Source organism: Botryllus schlosseri, chromosome 15, assembly GCF_051294905.1.
Source record: "Botryllus schlosseri isolate E-star chromosome 15, Bs_hap1, whole genome shotgun sequence".
Classification (NCBI taxonomy): Eukaryota; Metazoa; Chordata; class Ascidiacea; order Stolidobranchia; family Styelidae; genus Botryllus; species Botryllus schlosseri.
The window spans coordinates 22,989,493-23,008,917 of record NC_137250.1 but is presented as its reverse complement, the minus strand read 5'-3'; the positions used below and the strand labels follow the sequence as shown (position 1 = coordinate 23,008,917).

The 19,425-nt window shown below is 43.2% G+C and overlaps 3 protein-coding genes across 3 annotated transcripts in view; 2 read left to right on the top strand and 1 right to left on the bottom strand.

The window, feature by feature from the left end:
- The window catches only part of LOC145456710 (WD repeat-containing protein 19-like), a 392,619-nt gene that overhangs the window by 227,981 nt on the left and 145,213 nt on the right, over positions 1 to 19,425 (bottom strand). The gene's annotated exons all lie outside the window — the stretch shown is intronic.
- LOC145457489 (uncharacterized) lies at positions 1,921 to 6,941 on the top strand. The gene is made up of 6 exons (XM_080335704.1): positions 1,921 to 2,608; positions 2,725 to 2,814; positions 3,518 to 3,606; positions 3,665 to 3,826; positions 5,052 to 5,513; positions 6,147 to 6,941. Exons 1-6 carry the CDS (start codon positions 2,593 to 2,595, stop codon positions 6,390 to 6,392), a joined length of 1,065 nt encoding a protein of 354 aa, XP_080191830.1. The 5' UTR covers positions 1,921 to 2,592; the 3' UTR covers positions 6,393 to 6,941.
- LOC145457485 (neurobeachin-like) overlaps positions 14,921 to 19,425 on the top strand; it is a 76,543-nt gene continuing 72,038 nt past the window's right edge. Inside the window, exon 1 of the mRNA XM_080335701.1 lies at positions 14,921 to 15,052. The gene's annotated coding sequence lies outside the window, so the exon portion shown is untranslated. The remainder of the gene's footprint in view (positions 15,053 to 19,425) is intronic.

The window sequence follows — 19,425 nt, the reverse complement described above, 5'->3', positions numbered from 1 at the left end:
CAACTTAGACGGCAATTATGTTGATGTGAGTCATGAAGTTGTAGCTGTAATTAGGCAAAATATCATTTTGCAAGTTTAGAGGCTTCGCGGACCCCCTGAAAATGCTTCACGGACCCCCAGGGGTCCGCGGACCCCCGGTTGAGAACCGCTGGTATATACAATGTTATTCCAAATTCTCTACGAGTTGCTAACGATTACCCCTGACGAGTGTCAGCCGAAAATAGTCGGGCTCATTTCAATATTCATATACATATGAACTCTTATTATAACGAATCAGGTGATTTCAATCACACCATTTCGCATACGGCTGAATAACAACGTAGATGCGGGAGATTGCGTTCATGCCGCTGTCCAGTCGATTTTCGCTAATTGTCGGCACTGATAATACGAATTGCTGAATTGCAAATGAGCTAATAGGCCTAGATATTAGAGATACGATCGGGATTTCATATAAACGTTTAATAAACGAGGTTGATAATGATTTTTTTTTTAAAGTGAGTCTATTCCCGACCAGAAACCCCTAAATTCCCCACCGGTTGGAAACCATTTCATTAGGATATATCATGAAATAAAATTTTACATCACTACAATCATTTCGGTACAGCGGATCAAATATCCATTTTTCCCTTCAATCTGTGGGCCACACATTAGATTCATTAGCCAACATTCTTTTATCAGAGAGAGACAGATTTCATTGAATTTAATGCGTGTTGGAGGCCGCCATGTCGTAATGTCGCTGCGAGACAAGCTACATATTTTTGAATTACAATGATGGTTATTCAAATAGATATCAAGCAGAAAATTATTTCCTGTTCAACAAATTGATAAAATATTCATGTAACTTCTACATTCTCAGAGTCTAACGAATTAAAAACTCCCTTGTTAGTTTACGGAGTGGAAGTTATACGATAGGCGAAATGCCGGTTTGTAATGCGACAGCGGTCGAATATCATCCATTTCATGATATTTTGATTGGAATAATTATCCTTTTAATGTCATATTCCTTCTCATGCGCGTTGCGCAACTTTGTTTTCTTCAAATAGATGTCGATGACCGGGGTGTGTGAGTCAGGAATCGCAATTTGAGATATGAACGAGCACAGACAGTGATCGATTTTCTGACGAATGCAATCAATTTGTCAAATCGAAATTAGGATAATTGTCATGGTTCTGACAAAACTGTCAAAGTATGCAAAAAGTATGGAAGTATGGAAAAGACCTTCCATACCATACTTAAGAAAGTTCCATACCATACCATACTTGCACATTTCCATATTCCATACCTAAATTCCGTTCCATACCATACCATACTTCCATACGATATCATACCATGCCCTGGTTTTGACTCAAGCCAAGTCGTGTAATTCTCAATTCACCAACGAGTCAAGTCCTAGTTCAAGTCAGCTAACAGAGGGTCGATTCCGAGTTATTGTATTATGACTCGAGTCCGGGTCCAAGTCATTGCGTTGACTGCTCAGTTTCGAGTTGAAGATTTGTTAAAACCACTTTTTATAACTCTGTTTGGTGAAATCGAATGATTCGCATTAAAATATACTAATATTCTTCACTTTTAGCAGTTTCTATATAGTCTAATTTTCAAGTACAATTACCAATAGGTGAAGTACCAACAGTGTGGTTAGTTTACTATTCTTCGAAATTACAATGGAATGTCGGTTCTGGCCGTCTGAGACACGAATCATATGACTAGGTACGAGTCATGCGCAATGACGCGAGTCCAAGTCCAGTCAATACACAGATTGACTCGAGTCGAGTCATTTCCGCATTTTGAGAAAATGACTCGAATCAAGTCGAGTCATCAGAAAATCGCGACTCGAGTCGAGTCAAGTCATGACTTGAGTCCTTACAACTCTGGCGCTTCCTTGTATACCGTCCTAATCACGTGGTATAGTTGTTCGTCAAGGACGCGCGTGTGTTGTACTTGTGCTCTATTGATTCCGAGGTGAAGTAGTCGTTGAAATTTGCTGGACACTGCGACAGTGAACACAACGAAACTGATGCATAAACTTGGCAATTTCTAGATAACTGATATCTTCTATTCTACGTGATGCGTGTGTTGCCCTTATTGTTTCGTGATTTTGTGCTTGTCGGATTTGATGTTGCTGCTTTTTGGATAGTAATTCCTGTAGGCATGTGTTTTGTTGTGAGAGTGCCTAGGCACTTCTCAAGTTTGGTGGGGAGTAATGTATAGCAGCGGTGGTATATATAGCTATATGGTATTGATACCACGTTTTATATTTGCCTCTTTTATATCTGGCCGTCTCGACAAGCCTAGTGTCTTCTGCTTAGCCCAGGTAGTATGAGTAACATATAAAGTCTCTGTAGCAGTTGTTGTATCGTGAGTCATCAACTATAGGCCTACTTAACGAGGTCTTTTACAATTTTTACACGTTTCCTGGCTCGGAGATATATCCGCATTACATACGATATCAAATTCAAGAGTCTTTCGCTTTCAATTTTATATAATATTTGAGTCTTGATCGCAATTGCTTTGCAGGTATAAATTCAGAGTACTAGACAGTAGTAGCAGATTGATGCTCGCTTGAAATTGCCGCGTGTGCACAAAAGATCGCAAATGAAGTATATCGCAGGTCTGCCGGATTTTATTTTTTCATCCACCTCAAAGATATTTCATGGGACTTCTTTCTTCAGTTGCGTTTCTATGGTCGTCACTTTGTTAATAGTATATTGTTTGCATTCATTTTAGTGTGGATCGTGATTGAAGTCGTGGCGGGTAACGATCTGGGAGAGTTGCCGGCGAACCGTCCGCTTGTGATCGCCCATCGCGGAAGTTCAGGTACGACAAGTTCAGTTCAGTTTATTTGCAATTTTTATCAGTTCAATACACCGCAAAATTGCGTTACAATGAGAAGATAGGAAGGTGTCGAAACGACTTGGAGTATAGTCTTTGAAATCAGACACCCTCCTTAGCCTAAGCCGATGTAAAGAGGAGGCATGCACAGGGCACATTGCATACTGAATGAAAAGTAAAAGAAGATAAGACAAAAGGCAAGCGACGAAATGAAGGGGCATGTCACGAAAGGCGAGATCGATAGGTCATGTCGAGGTCCGGTAATAATAAAGGCAAACTGATGGTATTCATTTAATAGAAATTGCTTGTATATCGACTTGAATGTGGACACTGGACGTGGACATGCTCGTCGACTGCTGTCGACAAGTCTGAGATGTATAGGAACCAACTAGCACTGGGGAGTCGCGTAAATATCTATGATGCGACTCCGCTAGAGCTCTTGTAAGATTCCAAGTTGCGACTCTGACCGATCTTCTCTTAAAACGAAAGAAGAACTGTTGATGGTGCCATAACCGGATGATAGGAATTGAGATCCTGTGTCCGGAGTTAATTAATCGGATTTTGTTTACGTGAAGTTTTTTTCACATGAACTTTTTACTTTTGTTCCGTTCCTGAGAATGGTGGCCGAATAAAGCGGTTGTCATGCTTATCGGGTGTTCTAATCAGTCGACTGTATAATATATTTCAGGAGAACTACCCGAACACACCGTAGCAGCGTATGAGAGAGCAGTAGAACAAGGTGCCGATATCATAGAATGCGACTTGGCGGTCACAAAAGTAACCATAATGTATAGTTTGTTATGTTCATCGTATGATTTCCTTGTATATCTTTCAGGATCGAGTGTTGATATGTAGTCACGAGCCGATGCTTAGCAGTACCACGGACGTGAAACTGAAATATCCCGAAAGAGTTACTACGTACACTTACCACGGTCTTAACATAACGGATTATTTCTCAATAGACTTTACTTTGGACGAGTTGAAAACATTGCGCAAGGTAAGAATCCAGTTCAGATTCGCTTGTATGGAAGCCAAAGGGCGACTAACCCCTATTTTCAGACTTTCCGCGGTATAGGCTACTATATACTGTAATGTACTATCTTGGTATCATGCACCTTCTGTTGCTTTTCATTTACTGTGCATATGCCTCTTATTCATGGGGACAACGTGGGTCTGATTGTCAGCATATACTCCAAGTCGTTTCGACACCTTATTTTAGTGGTTCCCAACCTGTGGTACGCGTACCAGGGGTACGGGGGTAGATTCTATTTTTTTTTCGACCGAAGGGAGTTATTAGTTCAGTTGGGGTTGATTTTGAGTTTTTTGAAGCCGTCGTCGCCGTGGTCAGATCGTCATCGTGGGTAGGGGCAATCCCACCAATTACGGCCGACGAGGAAGAGATCTAGTCGTAAATGGTAAATCATTGGGATTCTTACCTAATCAAATTCCGTTTTAATATATTTGAACACAAGAATTCCAAATGGATCCACTATACAGAAATCATATACTGCTCCTTAAAATTGGCAGCTTGTGTTCTGTTTCGCTGCCTTCGGCGGTTGACGGTGGAAACATTTTTGACCGCCTTCTGCGCGCGTAACGTATGCAGATGGTACGCGAGCACTGCATAAAACCTCGAAATGGTACGTGGGTGAAAAAAGGTTGGGAACAACTGCGGCTTATCTTAATAAGTTATCGCCATCTTGTGGTGGCTCGAAATGGTAAAACTTATTATAAAGCGAACCAGAACCAACATCACATCATTGTGGGAGATATTCACCGAAAAGATTGTAGACGAGGCTTGTGCAGTCCTTATCCAGATTCCATTTGACGGTAAATTCCATATATACTCGAATTTTCATACATCATTTCATTAGCAATACCCTATGCGTCAGACTTTGACAACTAGATAATTTTAATTAGACTATAATTGGACCATAATGCCGTGTAATATAATTTTAATCTAATTCGTGATTGTTTCTTTGCTCTAATTCTATAATTCTAGTTTAGTTTGGGAAATGCTTTTATTCTCTGGTTTTATTTCTGGATTTCCTGAAATTGCTACAGGAGAATTGTTTCGTGCGACACGAGCCAAGCTTGCTTTACAGACATTTGCTATTCTCATGTTTGTGAGAATAATTTTATTTCTAATCTAATCTGCAAAAGTTGAACAGTTTCCAGTTGTTCAAGTTTGCTTTGCCTACCCATCTTTCTATCTATTTCAGGTACAAACCCGGTCATTCCGAGACCAATCCTACAACGGTATGTATGAGATAGCGACATTAGAAGAAAACATCGCAGTCGCTCAAGGTGCTAACAGAACCGTCGGCATCTACCCAGAAACGAAATTTCCAGATTTTTTCAATCGCTACCTCGAAAGTTTTAACACTACATTCGAAGACATGTTGATCGATGTCCTTTCTACCCATGGTTACACTTCAAAAAAATCACCTTGCTTTCTCCAATCGTTCGATCTGGCCAGCATCCAATATCTTGCTGGTCGCACGGATTTGAGGCTTGTTTACCTTATGGAGACTGACGTCACTGATGAATTGTTGGCGAATATGTCGTCGTACGTAACGGGTATCGGGCCGTGGAAGCAAGCAATTGTACAAGTCAATCAAACCACCCGCAGAATTGTCAAGACTACAGACTTTATGGACAGGGTTAAGGAGTATGGATATAAGGCGAGTCTCAACAACGAGAGTGATATATCTTTTTAATTGATATAGAATTTATGAGCCGATACCGATAAAATCGATAACTATAGCACCTTCACCGATAACCCCGATATTTTAAAATATGACATCTAGCTTAACTGGTATTTCCAAAACTTCGGAGCATTTATTTGAACAACTTTGCCGCCGTTACCATGCTCGGGCATGAAATGAACTGAGAAAGGCTGCATCTGGACACCTGTAAACGGGGTTGGTCAGTAACTTGAGTAGGCTACTTCTACTTGTTCAGAGTACTTAAGTAGATTTTGCTTACAGGTACCTTTCTTACCTACTTTAAAATCGCTACTTCTATTTAAGTATAAATTTACGACGTTACTACTACTTCTACTACTTGAGTACCATCGATGACTATACTTAGAACACCTCTGCCTATAAGTTGTATGAATTATACGAATATTCCCAGTGAAGCAATCGCAGGTTAAGGATTCCCTACTTCTATGCAATGACGTCATGACAATTGTGGATATTTTTTACCCCAAATGGTCGGTACCAATATTTCTTTTAAAGAGTGATATCGACTCGATATTATCCGCTCTAATCTTAACATCTACATTATAAATCGTCAATGTCATTCTCTCATAGATTCATCCTTATACTTTCCGGAATGAGGACCAATTCCTCGCTTTCGACTACGGTGCCGACCCGTACCAAGAATACAAACAATTTGTTGAACTAGGCGTGCACGGCCTCTTCACAGATTTTCCGTCGACCATGGTGAATTATCTCTCGTCTAGAGAAACACAGTGCAGTAGGAGCGATAGTTCAACTGTAATATCTTGCCCTTTAATGATGGCCATAACCTTGCTTTTGATCAACGTAGAATACTGAGCTTTTTCAGACGACGCAAGATATGAGGTGGTCGAAATATAAACAGATACGATCAAATATACCACATCTATTTGCAATATTAGAAGAGTTGGAAAAGGTGAGGTGTTGAGACTCTGAGATGAAAAAGGTTTCACCCATCTGCACCGCACGTCCATATTAGCCTAATAACTGTGTTTGGAGAGATGGGCCGAAGTTTGAAGTAATGATTTCAAATACTGTATTCACGTTTTCCATAGTTTTTTATAATTATTCAGAATAACATGTATGCTTAAACGCGAATACTATAGTGTGCGCTCAAGATTACCGGACCACAATCTGACATATCGACTTCGCCTACCGAAACATGCAGCTTTCATTTTTGTCGCTTACTTCCATGTTATCCTTTCTTTTATCCAGTGTGCATTCCTCTTATTTACATGGTGTAACCCCAGGGCGGTCCTTGATTAAAAGACTACTCCAAGTCGTTTCGGCACCCTCCTATCTTTTCATTGTCGCAATCGTGTGGTGTATTGATTTGATAATTTTTTGAAATAAAATGATGATGATGAATGCTTGAAGGGCATGATATTCGACGAACTTATTGAGCCTGATGCAGTCATTCGAGTTGCGCTAGTAGTTCTCAACCCGGGGTCCGCCAAGCAACTTCGGGGGGTCCGTGAAGCCTCTAAATTTGTTTCACGATTGATAACCTGATTTTTAATTTTCTAAGCTAGGAAATCATAAGTCAGTTTCGCTTCATACTTGTTGAACCTTCCGGACTCACATCAACAGAATGGCTGCCTGAGATTAAATAATCTATGCAAACTCATGATCTGGGTAACTTAGCAATGCTTGCAAACTAGTTTCGATCTCAAGTTGTATGTCTCAGCACAATAGTGAACAGTAGAGGGTTGTTCAAAATTAACTTTTTTTTGGATTTCAGCCATTCACTGAATAAATTGTCAGGTTACCATAACGAAGGCTGCACACCAAATTGGGTTCAATTTTAACAAGTCTAAGCCGCCGCATAGCCAATTAAATTTTTTAATTTATTACGTGAAATTAAAATCGAAACAATTCTTGGATCATCCACCGATCAAGGATAATCCGAGAATTATCAACGAAAAACTCAAATAACTCCGCTTGTACGGGATGAAATCGAGTCAAATTTGTTTTGCATCGTTTTTGAAGACAACTCAACAATTTCATGGGGATGACAAAAAAATTTAATTTAATTTTTAATTTTACGTAATAAATTAAAAAAATTAATTGGCTCTACGCGGCTTATACTTGTTAGAATTGAACCAAATTTGGTGCGTAGCCTTTGTTATGGTAATCTGACAAATTTTTTTCAGTGATATACTATCCCGAGGTGAGCTGCTGGATAGAAATAATTAGGCTGGACGTGATGTGTTCATTAAGAAATCTGTCTCTTAGTTCTGTCAGAGCTGTTCTGGGGCCGAAGATGTTGCGATCATATACCAAATAGTGTCGTCGTAAGCGTTACACGCTATATCGTTTTCTTGGTTCCGCCTATCTTTGTGGTAATAAATTTTCAGTTCTCGTTCATATCAATTCGAACGCGCGACTTTTTAAGATACGAACACGTATTTCAAGAGATGTAATACAAAATTTCCTTTGAAATAATGAAAGTCTCCACCATTTTCACCTATGCTATTTTCATGAAAAGTCAAACTGTTTATCACTAGCCTAGCTGTAAGTATTTGAACAAGTCACGATACACGACACGATAATTGAGCTAAATGAGAACCAAAACTAATTTGGGGGTCCGCGGGTGTCCGCGATGACAAAAAGGTTGAGAACCACTGATATAGAGCGCGTATTAGAAAGTCTCAAATGAAAATAAGCTATAAATGCACTAGGAACGATATATTTCTAGCGGTTAACATCGAACCTCTTAGCACTCAAACCTCGGTGAAGAAAATTAATCGATGTCCGCAGTAATTGATTGCGTGACGTGTGATCAACATTTCTCTCTGTATCTCGTGCGGGTTGCTCAATGCTGACATTTCAGTCTTTGCCAACGTCATATTCTGGAAATTGATGAAACATAGTAAGTTTTGATATAGGCTACTATCTTTACTAATATCAATACTTTCATGAGAGAACACTCCTATTCTGAATGATGTCGAGCATGTAGCCTACTTCTGTATATTTCATAAACATGTCCAGAATAAAATAACGTGAAAGTTTTCCATTTGATCGATGGAAATTCATATTGAGCCATTATGTATGAGATTGAAAAAAGTGATCTTTTGGGGATTTTTAATATTTTCAATAAATTCAATAACAGTGACGCTCTATAGGAACCGGGTCAATTCTCGGCAGTGGAACGTTTCGAAGCTCAGAAGGTTTATCTGGGCTCCGTCTCCTCCGGATCGTTCGTTCTTACGGCGGCAAAAACCCCAGGAAAAATACCCGATTAGGGACATAGGCCTAATCAAAGCGCATGAAGGAGAGAGTCTCAGGTAATATACATCCGACACTATAGGCCAGGGCGGCCGCCAACTTTTTCGGCCAGAGGGCCACATGAGATTTACGAACCATCAACAGCCATTATGTTAAGAAAAGTCAGTGTTTAGTCACGTCATAGCTGCGCCAGGCGCGAAATTTTTTCAAAGTTGTTGTACGAATTCGGTCAATAATAATGACACTTACATGTATATTGCGGGTCACCGCTGTCTACCGCTCGGCTCATTTGGCAAAGACAGGTAGGACCGTAACAACACTTCGTCAGGTCCCCCAAAAACGCTGGTCTTGCCCCCCCCCCCCGTAGGGCAGTAAACCCAACTTCTGGAGGTCGTATCGCAAAGCTGCTGTTCTTATTCACGCGTGATGAAACAGCGGCGTAGTACTGTTGTCTTGGTGGAATTCGGTAAATGAAACTAGAATTACTGTCAAATATCAACTACTATATAGCTCCTTAGCTCAGATTTACCGTTACTACCGACGTCATTGGTGTCTTTGAAAATTTAGGGCCCGTAATTAATACTTATACATCTGAGGTCGGGCCCGTTGTTATCAATTACTTTGTTGTGTGTGTCGTGACTCGTGAACCCCCGTCTGCTATATCGTCAAAAGAATTTGGAATCGCTGAAACGTACCAGAACTTCTTCCGTGGGACGCACATGACTGAAAGTGGCATTTCTTCACGAAGTGGATGGGAAGTGAGAACGTGGGTGTTTTATTCCAGAGACTACTCCAAGTCGCTTCGACTCCTTCCTATCTTTTGATTGTATCTTATTTTTGTGGTGTATTGAACTGCTAAAAATTGCTAATAAACCAATGATTATGATGATTAAGCGCAAGATTATTCTCTACGGGTGGCGGCTCCATTTGCCAGGACAAGAATATTAGACGCCATCCATTCAGGCGCCTATGGACAAGGGAAAATTCGATATAAATATATCGGTGTCGGCCAACATGAGGTTTACTCGTCGCCGAGCTCTTTGGCAGCGCACTTCGCAGAGTAGTTAGCCGAAACGTCATTTTTAACGTATTGGAGTGTCGTGATGCGGTAACGGCCGACGCCCAAATGCCTATTTCCATAAATCATGCGTTTGTTTTCAAAACATGCTCTATAATTTATGTTAATTTACGAAGTAGTTTTGGACCCCTTTCGAGCTCTTGGGGGTTTGGGGTGCGGCAATTCTGGTCTTGAAGACAGGATTACTCGGCTTTTGGACATATAAATATCGAAGATTTCTGCGAAGATGCGTCAATCATTTCGTGCAAAGGTTTCATTTGCCGACGATCTTTCTGCGAGCGCACATGCAAACTGCAAAGTCGGATGTTGTACGACATGCTCTCTCATAATTGCGAATATAGTCAGACTCAATTCTTTAAATTAGGCGAATTTTTAATTTGCAGGAAGGGGTAGCCTACTACTAATTTTGTCAACGACATCCCAAATTTGGCGGTCAGAGAAGGGAGAGAAGGGGGACTATTCGTTTTCGCCTGCACCTTCGAGATGTTTTTGACGACGGAGATCTTAGTCAGCACCCCCGTTTTGTTTTCTCCTCCATGGTATCTGTGGATGCTGAGCGCCAAGCTGGATAGCTGCAGATAGGCTTACTAGTTTTCGAATCTTATTTGGTCTGACCCGGCCGAGGATCGAAGCCACGACCTATACCGACCAAGAAGCCGGCGCATCATCATTACGTGTACACTATATCTCGCTCGGTGAGGCTAATCAAATTTTTGGTTGACCTTGCAAGCTCACAATATACTACCCCGGTCATTTTTTTTTGTAATAACTAATTTCGAGAATTACCTTGCGGGCAAATGTTCCCTCAGATTTTTGACGAGTCTGTGCACACTCACCAACTCACTGCGCATACCCTTGGACAACAGTGCGTATAACGACTAAAAAAAGGTCATCACTTCGGATTTTTTTGCGCGCAGCTCAGATTTTCTGTGCGCTGAGACCATGTCAACACTGCGCATTTGCGCACGTGCGCAGGTTAGAGAGAACATTGCTTGCGGACCATTCAAAACCTTCTCGCGGGTCACGGATTGGCCAAGATGGATGTCAGATTGAGAGACTATAAACTGGTCGTTTCGACATCCTCCTAGGGTTGGGACTTCGGGATCAAATTTGAAATCCCGGGATCGGGATTTCCCGGGATTTGCGCTTCTCAATCCCGGGATTTTCCGGGATTAGCAAAGTAGTAAAATACACATACAAGCTACACACACAACATTTATTCCCTGTAGTATTGACGAAAAAACATGCTCCCGTGAATACGAATGAAACCCAGCGACCGAAGGCCACCCGGATAATGAGCGTTTAAATTCATGTACCGCCTGTTTCGTGTAGAAAATGATTCGTCAAACGTGATCGAAAAACGTACAATGCTACGTTTCATTGCCATAAGCTCTTCTTCCACACACTTACGGATTTATTTGCTGTGCTCGATCACCAAGTCACGATCCCGTTTGCGACATCTTGACAAGTCATAGCCATAAGCCTTGAAGGCCCGACGAATTCACTCACTTTGGGTAATTGAATAAATGTTAACCCGTCCACAGCAGTTAACTGGTTAAGAAGTTCATCGAGGCGAGGCTTATGCGATTTATTTTATAGGAATCGATCTTCCTCATCTTTCTTTGACGTGTCCGATTGAATCGTGCATGATTTAATTACTATCATTTGTACGGACCTTAAATGCGTTATTAGTTCCTTTGTGCTAGACACTGAAGCTTTCAAAACGTCTTGACACAAGTTGCATTTGACTTTCTATGTAGATTTATAAAACAAACAGTTTCGCTAAACATGTGATTTTCTCTTTGCATTGACATCTTCGAAATTCGCCATTATTCGACCTGTATTTCACCTCAACAACACCGTCGTTGTGACTTTCCGATACTCAGTTATACTCCTCCGATTCGTAGACTACGACGGAAGTGATTGTGTAGTACATTGTTATGCCATAGCTGGTTTTAATATCAAATAATTGTGAATTGTTTTAGACAATCAGCAGAGTTTGTGACATTGATTTATTACCAAAATAAGAGATATGGCGCTACGTAAGCCTTGGAAAATGCTCTTTACAAATCCCGGGATTTCATTGGGGGTAATCCCGGGGTCCCAACGCTACATCCTCCTATCTGTTGTTCAGTACGTCGCATTATGTCTTGTGTATCGCATTGAACAGTGTGTCTTGAGTGGACGACGGCGAGGACCTGTGATGAATGGATTATCAAATTCCGGAATACGAAACCATTCTGATCTGGCTGGAAAATACTTTCGAAGTTTCGAAGTAGCCTAATTAATATCAATATACTAATAATAATCGTCCGATTATATTTTCATATGAACAAGACACACAATCAGCACCGTAACTGCCGCACCCCAAACCCCCCAATTGGGGGGGGGGCGAGCTCGAAGGGGGCCAAAAATTATTTCATGAATTAGGATAAATTAGAGAGCATTTTTTTTAAATTTATGCAACTTTTTCAAAATTTGGGCTGGGCGAGACTTACCGGGGGGACCCCTATAAGTATCTATCCGTAACTTCTGGGGGACTTCGCCCCCCATTCCCCCCTTTCGCATCGGTTATTATTATCTACCTTTCACCACCGCAAAGGTTTGCCCAGGTGCTGGATTCGGCAGTGTCTAATTTGCATGTGTGCAGGATAGACTACATCAAAACTAAGTAATTCTACTGCATGCAGAGACGTGATGATCATCGGGATACGGGACTTTTCTAATAAATGCAGTGATTTGATGATGATTGACACATCTGTACGGAATCATATTCTTTCTTGGTACACGGATTTCCATGTTTATTCATCATTATCCTTGAAAGAAGCACAAAATCCAAATAGGGGGGGGGGGCTTCGACCAGGAGGGCCCCGGGCGACCGCCCACCTCGCCCACCCCAAAAGCCACCACTGGCAATATATATGCAATTCCAGATCTTATTGGCCGCTTTTATCATGAGGGCTGGGCACAATGATTCGAGTACTCCGAGTACCGAGCGAGATAGTGTAATGGTTATGCGTCCGGCTTCTCGAGCGGTAGGTCGTGGGTTCGATCCCCGGCCGGGTCATACCAAAGACTCGAAAAATGGTATCCGCAGCTATCCTGCTAGGCGCTCAGCAATCACGGATAGCATGGAGGAGAAAAAAAAAACGGGGGCGCAGACTAGATGACCTCGTGGGGCCGTATCGCAACTCCGTCGCCAAAGCATCTCGATGGTGCAGGCGAGAAAGAATATCATCTCTCTCTCTCTCTCTCTCAGAATCGAGTATTAATTTTAATGATTCGAGTCGAGTAGTAAAGGACGATTTTTTCGAGTACTGAAATTGTACTCTTCTCGCCACTGAATGTTAATTTATCAACGAGAATAATAGTTTCGATACTCATTTTCACTGTAGAAGCCTTGGAACCTTGATTGGCTGTATCGTAGCATACGAAACATATGGTAGGCTACAAAGCTACGAAGGTAACTGGATGTTACATATTTCCGAAGTCATGATCATCCCACAACATCATCACCAAGTGAAATGAAATCCGTGTGGTCGAAAAAAATACCAAAGTATCATTTATGAGACGGATAACAGGCATTAAATTATTTGTGATGACATAAGATTTAGATATTTGAACTTTGACGTATTATATTTTGTCATTGCATCATAATGGGTGATACTCGATTACTCGACTCGACTCGAAGCATATTACGTGATTCAGAATCGAATCATGAAGCATGAATCTAATCATGAATTATCGAAAACTTTCGCGCGTAGCGCTGGCTCACTAGTCAGCACGATTAATTTCGTGACAAAATCGAACAACGTGATGGGGGAGGGGGCGGGTTATCACTCTACCGGAGCCCAAGACCCAATTTTGTTGGGGGGGGGCTGACGAAGTGCTGTTTCATTCCTGCCAACGGGTGTACGCCCGATAATATTGACCGGTTGAATCATGAATTATATCAATTTTTCGCGCTTCGCGCGTCCAGGCGGGAATATCCGACTTACTAAACGGACACCCAATGTAAATGACAAGTAGCGGCAAAGATCCGATTGCCGAAGGGGGGTCTGGGGGGCGAATCCCCCCAGAAGTTAGTTTTATCACCGTCTGGGGGGCCCAAGACCAACGTTTTTTTTTTGGGGGGGGGGGCTGACGAAGTGCTGTTACGGCCCTGCACACAATGCGATAATACAAAGACACAAAGCGATGCAATGAACAACAGATAGGAGGATGTCGAAACGACCAGTTTATAGTCTTTCAATCTGACATCCCCCTCGGCCTATAGCAGGGCATCCAACTCGACCTAGGGCCTGATGTCACAGTTCTCGTTTTCGATGTTAGTCTCTATTCTGCGGCTCTTTCTTGATCTTTCCATTCCTTATAAGTGCGCTTTTTCATCGGATATTTTTCTGGGCGTTTTTTCGTCGCCGTTAGAACGGCGACGCGGGGAAGAGGAGCCCAACATAAACGCCGACTGACTGACTGACTGACTGACTGACTGACGCCGACGTGGAATCGAGCCGGGGCCGCCTAACCGGCGGGCGCTTGTCGTCACCACTACGCTATCTCCCCGCAAAATACGCAAAAACTAAATGATTGCCTATCTTTTCTGCTACGGCTCATCAGAGATGCAAACTAAAATTTCAGAAAGAGAATCCATATGAAGCTCGATGCTAGCAGCGAGGAATTCAGAGTCTGAAAATACGCAGCCTGTAACGAAAATCCTGCTATTTTCACCTAGTTTGGTGCATAAAATCCTACCATTAAAGTATCGATTGTCAATATTCGCTAATTATATTTAAAATTTTTATTGAGTCTAGCTACGCTAAAAATCGATGAAATCCTGGCCCTGCCCACTAAGCTATATAATGAACCGGCTCCGGCTCCTTAACCGGATTTTGATCACCTCTGCACACAAGTTAAGTGAATCTAAAGATTACTAGCCTACGTAAGTTAGTAATCAATAATGAATCATATAGAAAGAGAGAGAGTGGAAGTGAAAATGTATTAATCGTCGCAAAAAACTTCAAACGTGAAATCAAAAGCACATATGACACAGGAAGCAGGGAACACAATGAATAAGTGGTTTTTCATACTCGTAATCAAATCATACGTTTGCATTTTCTGCCAGAATCACGGCAAGATGGTGCAGTCATTGCAGTGAACGCCGGATTCGTAAATGGTGCGTTTTATACGAATTTTTGAGTTACAGCTTATAACGGTTGAAGTAGGAGGCAATGGAGTTATTTATCGATGATGGAAAAAACTCATTTGAAATGTGGCAATCGTATTTTACGTGAGTGGTTATCAAGTAAACGCCGCCCGTGTATTGACATTGAGATATATAATATCGGTACGCCCTACGCCGCTACGCGAAGGCAAATGCATATTTATCATATAGCATCAAATGCCGCCCAAAAGCTGCTATGAAGGTCCCATGATGTGATATCTTGCTTTCTTTGCTGTAACAAAAAGTTTAAATGGAACTGTAAGTGTTATGTTAATGAGACATCGAAATCACGAAATGAATGTCATATAATACCGTAAAATAAAGTAATGTGGAATTTTATGTCTTAAATTACGGATAAAGGTGTGCAATATTCAGTTTTAGGACGACTCGAGTCGCATGACTTGACTTGACTCGAGTCACTTTGCAAAAATGACTCAACTTGACTTGGAATTTCGGAAATCTTGATGACTCCAAGTCGTTTCAACACCTTCCTATCCCATTCATTGTATCGTAGTCTTGTGTTGTTTTGAAATGATAAACTTTTAATAATAATCTGACCTAAACTGAACTCGTGACGAAGTGAACTATCTGAGTCAGTTTCAAGTTCTCATGTACGTACGGTACCGCAATCGGTATCATCGCCTTATCATGAATGTACGTTCGTACTATATACTTTCGACGCGCTATGTGGCCTGTGGGAGATACCAGTCATTTCGAGGAAGGTTGGTTCGATTGGTTTGAAATAAGGACAAATATGTTAGAAATGAGGCGAGTCTCATGTCAGAAATGAGGATAGTCATGTCAGAAATGAGGATAGTCATGTCAGAAATAAGGATAGTCGCTATATTCACTATAAAGTCAGTTACAGTACCAGGAACGACTTTCTAGTGCTGCTAACCCAGTCCGAACACATCCCAGACATGATGTCCAAACACGCCCCAGACACGATGTCCGGGTATCAACACAGGCCGAACACGCCCAAGACACCATGTCCGAATGGCAACACAGGCCGAAAACACCCCAGACATGATGTCTGAACACGCCCCAGATACGATGTCCGGGTATCAACACGGGCCGAACACGCCCAAAAGACACCATGTCCGAATGGCAACACGGACCGAACACGCCCCAGACACCATGTCCGAGTGTCAACTCAGATCCGAAAACAACCCAGACACCATGCTCGAATGGCCGAACATGCCCCAGACACGATGTCCGATTGGCAGCACAGGCCGAACACACCACAGACATGATGTCCAAACACGCCCCAGATACGATGTCCGGGTATCAACACAGGCCGAACACGCCCTAGACATCATGTGTGAATGGCAGTACAGGCCGAACACCCCCCCCCCCCCAGACATGATGTCCGAACACGCCCCAGATACGTTGTCCGGGTATCAACACGGCCGAACACACCCAAGACACCATGTCCGAATGGCAGCACAGGCCGAACACACCCCAGACATAATGTGTGAATGGCATCATAGGCCGACCACATCCCAGACATGATGTCCAAAGTCGCCGCAGACACAATGTCCGAACACAGCCGAGACACCATGTTTGAATGGCAGTACAGGCCGAACACCCCCCCCCCCCCCAAGACATGATGTCCGAACACGCCCCAGATACGTTGTCCGGGTATCAACACGGCCGAACACACCCAAGACACCATGTCCGAATGGCAGCACAGGCCGAACACACCCCAGACATAATGTGTGAATGGCATCATAGGCCGACCACATCCCAGACATGATGTCCAAAGTCGCCGCAGACACAATGTCCGAACACAGCCGAGACACCATGTTTGAATGGCAGTACAGGCCGAACACCCCCCCCCCCCAAGACATGATGTCCGAACACGCCCCAGATACGTTGTCCGGGTATCAACACGGCCGAACACACCCAAGACACCATGTCCGAATGGCAGCACAGGCCGAACACACCCCAGACATAATGTGTGAATGGCATCATAGGCCGACCACATCCCAGACATGATGTCCAAAGTCGCCGCAGACACAATGTCCGAACACAGCCGAGACACCATGTTTGAATGGCAGTACAGGCCGAACACCCCCCCCCCAGACATGATGTCCGAACACGCCCCAGATACGTTGTCCGGGTATCAACACGGCCGAACACACCCAAGACACCATGTCCGAATGGCAGCACATGCCGAACACACCCCAGACATAATGTGTGAATGGCATTAGGCCGACCACATCCCAGACATGATGTCCGAAGTCGCCGCAGACACAATGTCCGAACACAGCCGAGACACCATGTTTGAATGGCCGAACATGCCCCAGACACGATGTCCGATTGGCAGCACAGGCCGAACACACCCCAGACATGATGTCCAAACACGCTCCAGATACGATGATCGGGTATCAACACAGGCCGAACACGCCCAAGACACCATGTCCGAATGGCAACACAGGCCGATAACACCCCAGACATGATGTCCGAATACGCCCCAGATACGAAGTCCGGGTATCAACACGGGCCGAACACGCCCAAGACACCATGTCCGAATGGCAACACAGGCCGAACACACCCCAGACACGATGTCCAAGTGTCAACTCAGATCCGAAAACAACCCAGACACCATGCTTGAATGGCCGAGCATGCCCCAGACACGATGTCCGATTGGCAGCACAGGCCGAACACAACCCATACATGGTGTCGGAACGCCCCAGACACGATGTGCTATTGGCAACACAGTCCCAACACCCCCCAGACACGATGTTAATAAGGTTTGTCGTGTTTGAAATAAGGTCAGTCTAGTGTTTGAAATAAGGATAGTCATGTTAGGAATAAGGATAGCCATGTTTGATATAGGGATAGTCATGTTTGAAATAAGGATAGTCTCATGTCAGAAATGAGGATAGTCATGTCAGAAATGAGGATAGTCATGTCAGAAATAAGGATAGTCTCTATATTCACTATAAAGTCAGTTACAGTACCAGGCACGACTTTCTAGTGCTAACCCAGTCCGAACACATCCCACACATGATGTCCGAACACGCGCCAGATACGATGTCCGGGTATCAACACGGCCGAACACACCCAAGACACCATGTCCGAATGGCAGCACAGGCCGAACACACCCCAGACATAATGTGTGAATGGCATTAGGCCGACCACATCCCAGACATGATGTCCGAAGTCGCCGCAGACACAATGTCCGAACACAGCCGAGACACCATGTTTGAATGGCCGAACATGCCCCAGACACGATGTCCGATTGGCAGCACAGGCCGAACACACCCCAGACATGATGTCCAAACACGCTCCAGATACGATGATCGGGTATCAACACAGGCCGAACACGCCCAAGACACCATGTCCGAATGGCAACACAGGCCGATAACACCCCAGACATGATGTCCGAATACGCCCCAGATACGATGTCCGGGTATCAATACAGGCCGAACACGCCCGAGACACCATGTCCGAATGGCATCACAGGCCGAACACACCCCAGACATGATGTCCAAGCACGCCCAAGTCACGATGTCCAAGTATCAATACAGGCCGAACACACCCAAGACACCATGTCCGAATGGCAACACGGACCGAACACGCCCCAGACACGATGTCCGAGTATCAACACAGGCCGAATACGCTTAAGACACGATGTCCGAATGAATAATTGACCAGGATAATGGAATTTTATCGAGCGATCATTCGGAACAATGCCGATTTCCAGATTTCAGACTTGGACGGCTATATTTATTGGTGGTTCCGTTGACCTGCCAGCTTTAAAATTGTATTTGCGAAATAGCTTTCGATCAAGATCGGTATTGGTAAATTGTAGTTTCATTCAAAGTTAATTTATGAGTTCGGCCGATACTAATGTCCCTTGCATTTATTGCGGGTCGCCTGTGTTTGCCGCTGGGTTTATTTGACAAGGACAGGAATATTTGGGGCTCACACATATAAATATCGAAGACTCCTGGTTACACGTCTATAATTTCAAATGCCGATGCGAAGTTGGATGTTGGACGCACTGGCGTAGCCAGGGGGGACGAAAGGGGCAATTTTTCACATCAGTTTAACAGCTTTCGTTGAAATTCTTTTAATTTCAACTTCGGGCCACTCTGTGCATGCCGCTGACAGCATAAATAAATCAACACTCACTAAACGAGCAGGCACCTTGCCGATCGCAAAAAATACTTACTTTGTTAGGCCTACAAAAGTTTGCTCGAAATATCAAGCTTTCCGTTTGTGAATATTTTGTGACTCTCTGCTGTGAGCTTGGCCCGCAATCACACAACATTACGAGCGAAATACGCTATCATGTAAGTAGTGAGCGAATGCGA

Coding starts and splice junctions, on each gene's coding strand:
- LOC145457489 (XM_080335704.1), top strand. Junction 3,607..3,664: donor GCGACTTGGCGGTCACAAAA/GTAACCATAATG, acceptor TATATCTTTCAG/GATCGAGTGTTGATATGTAG. Junction 5,514..6,146: donor TTAAGGAGTATGGATATAAG/GCGAGTCTCAAC, acceptor ATTCTCTCATAG/ATTCATCCTTATACTTTCCG.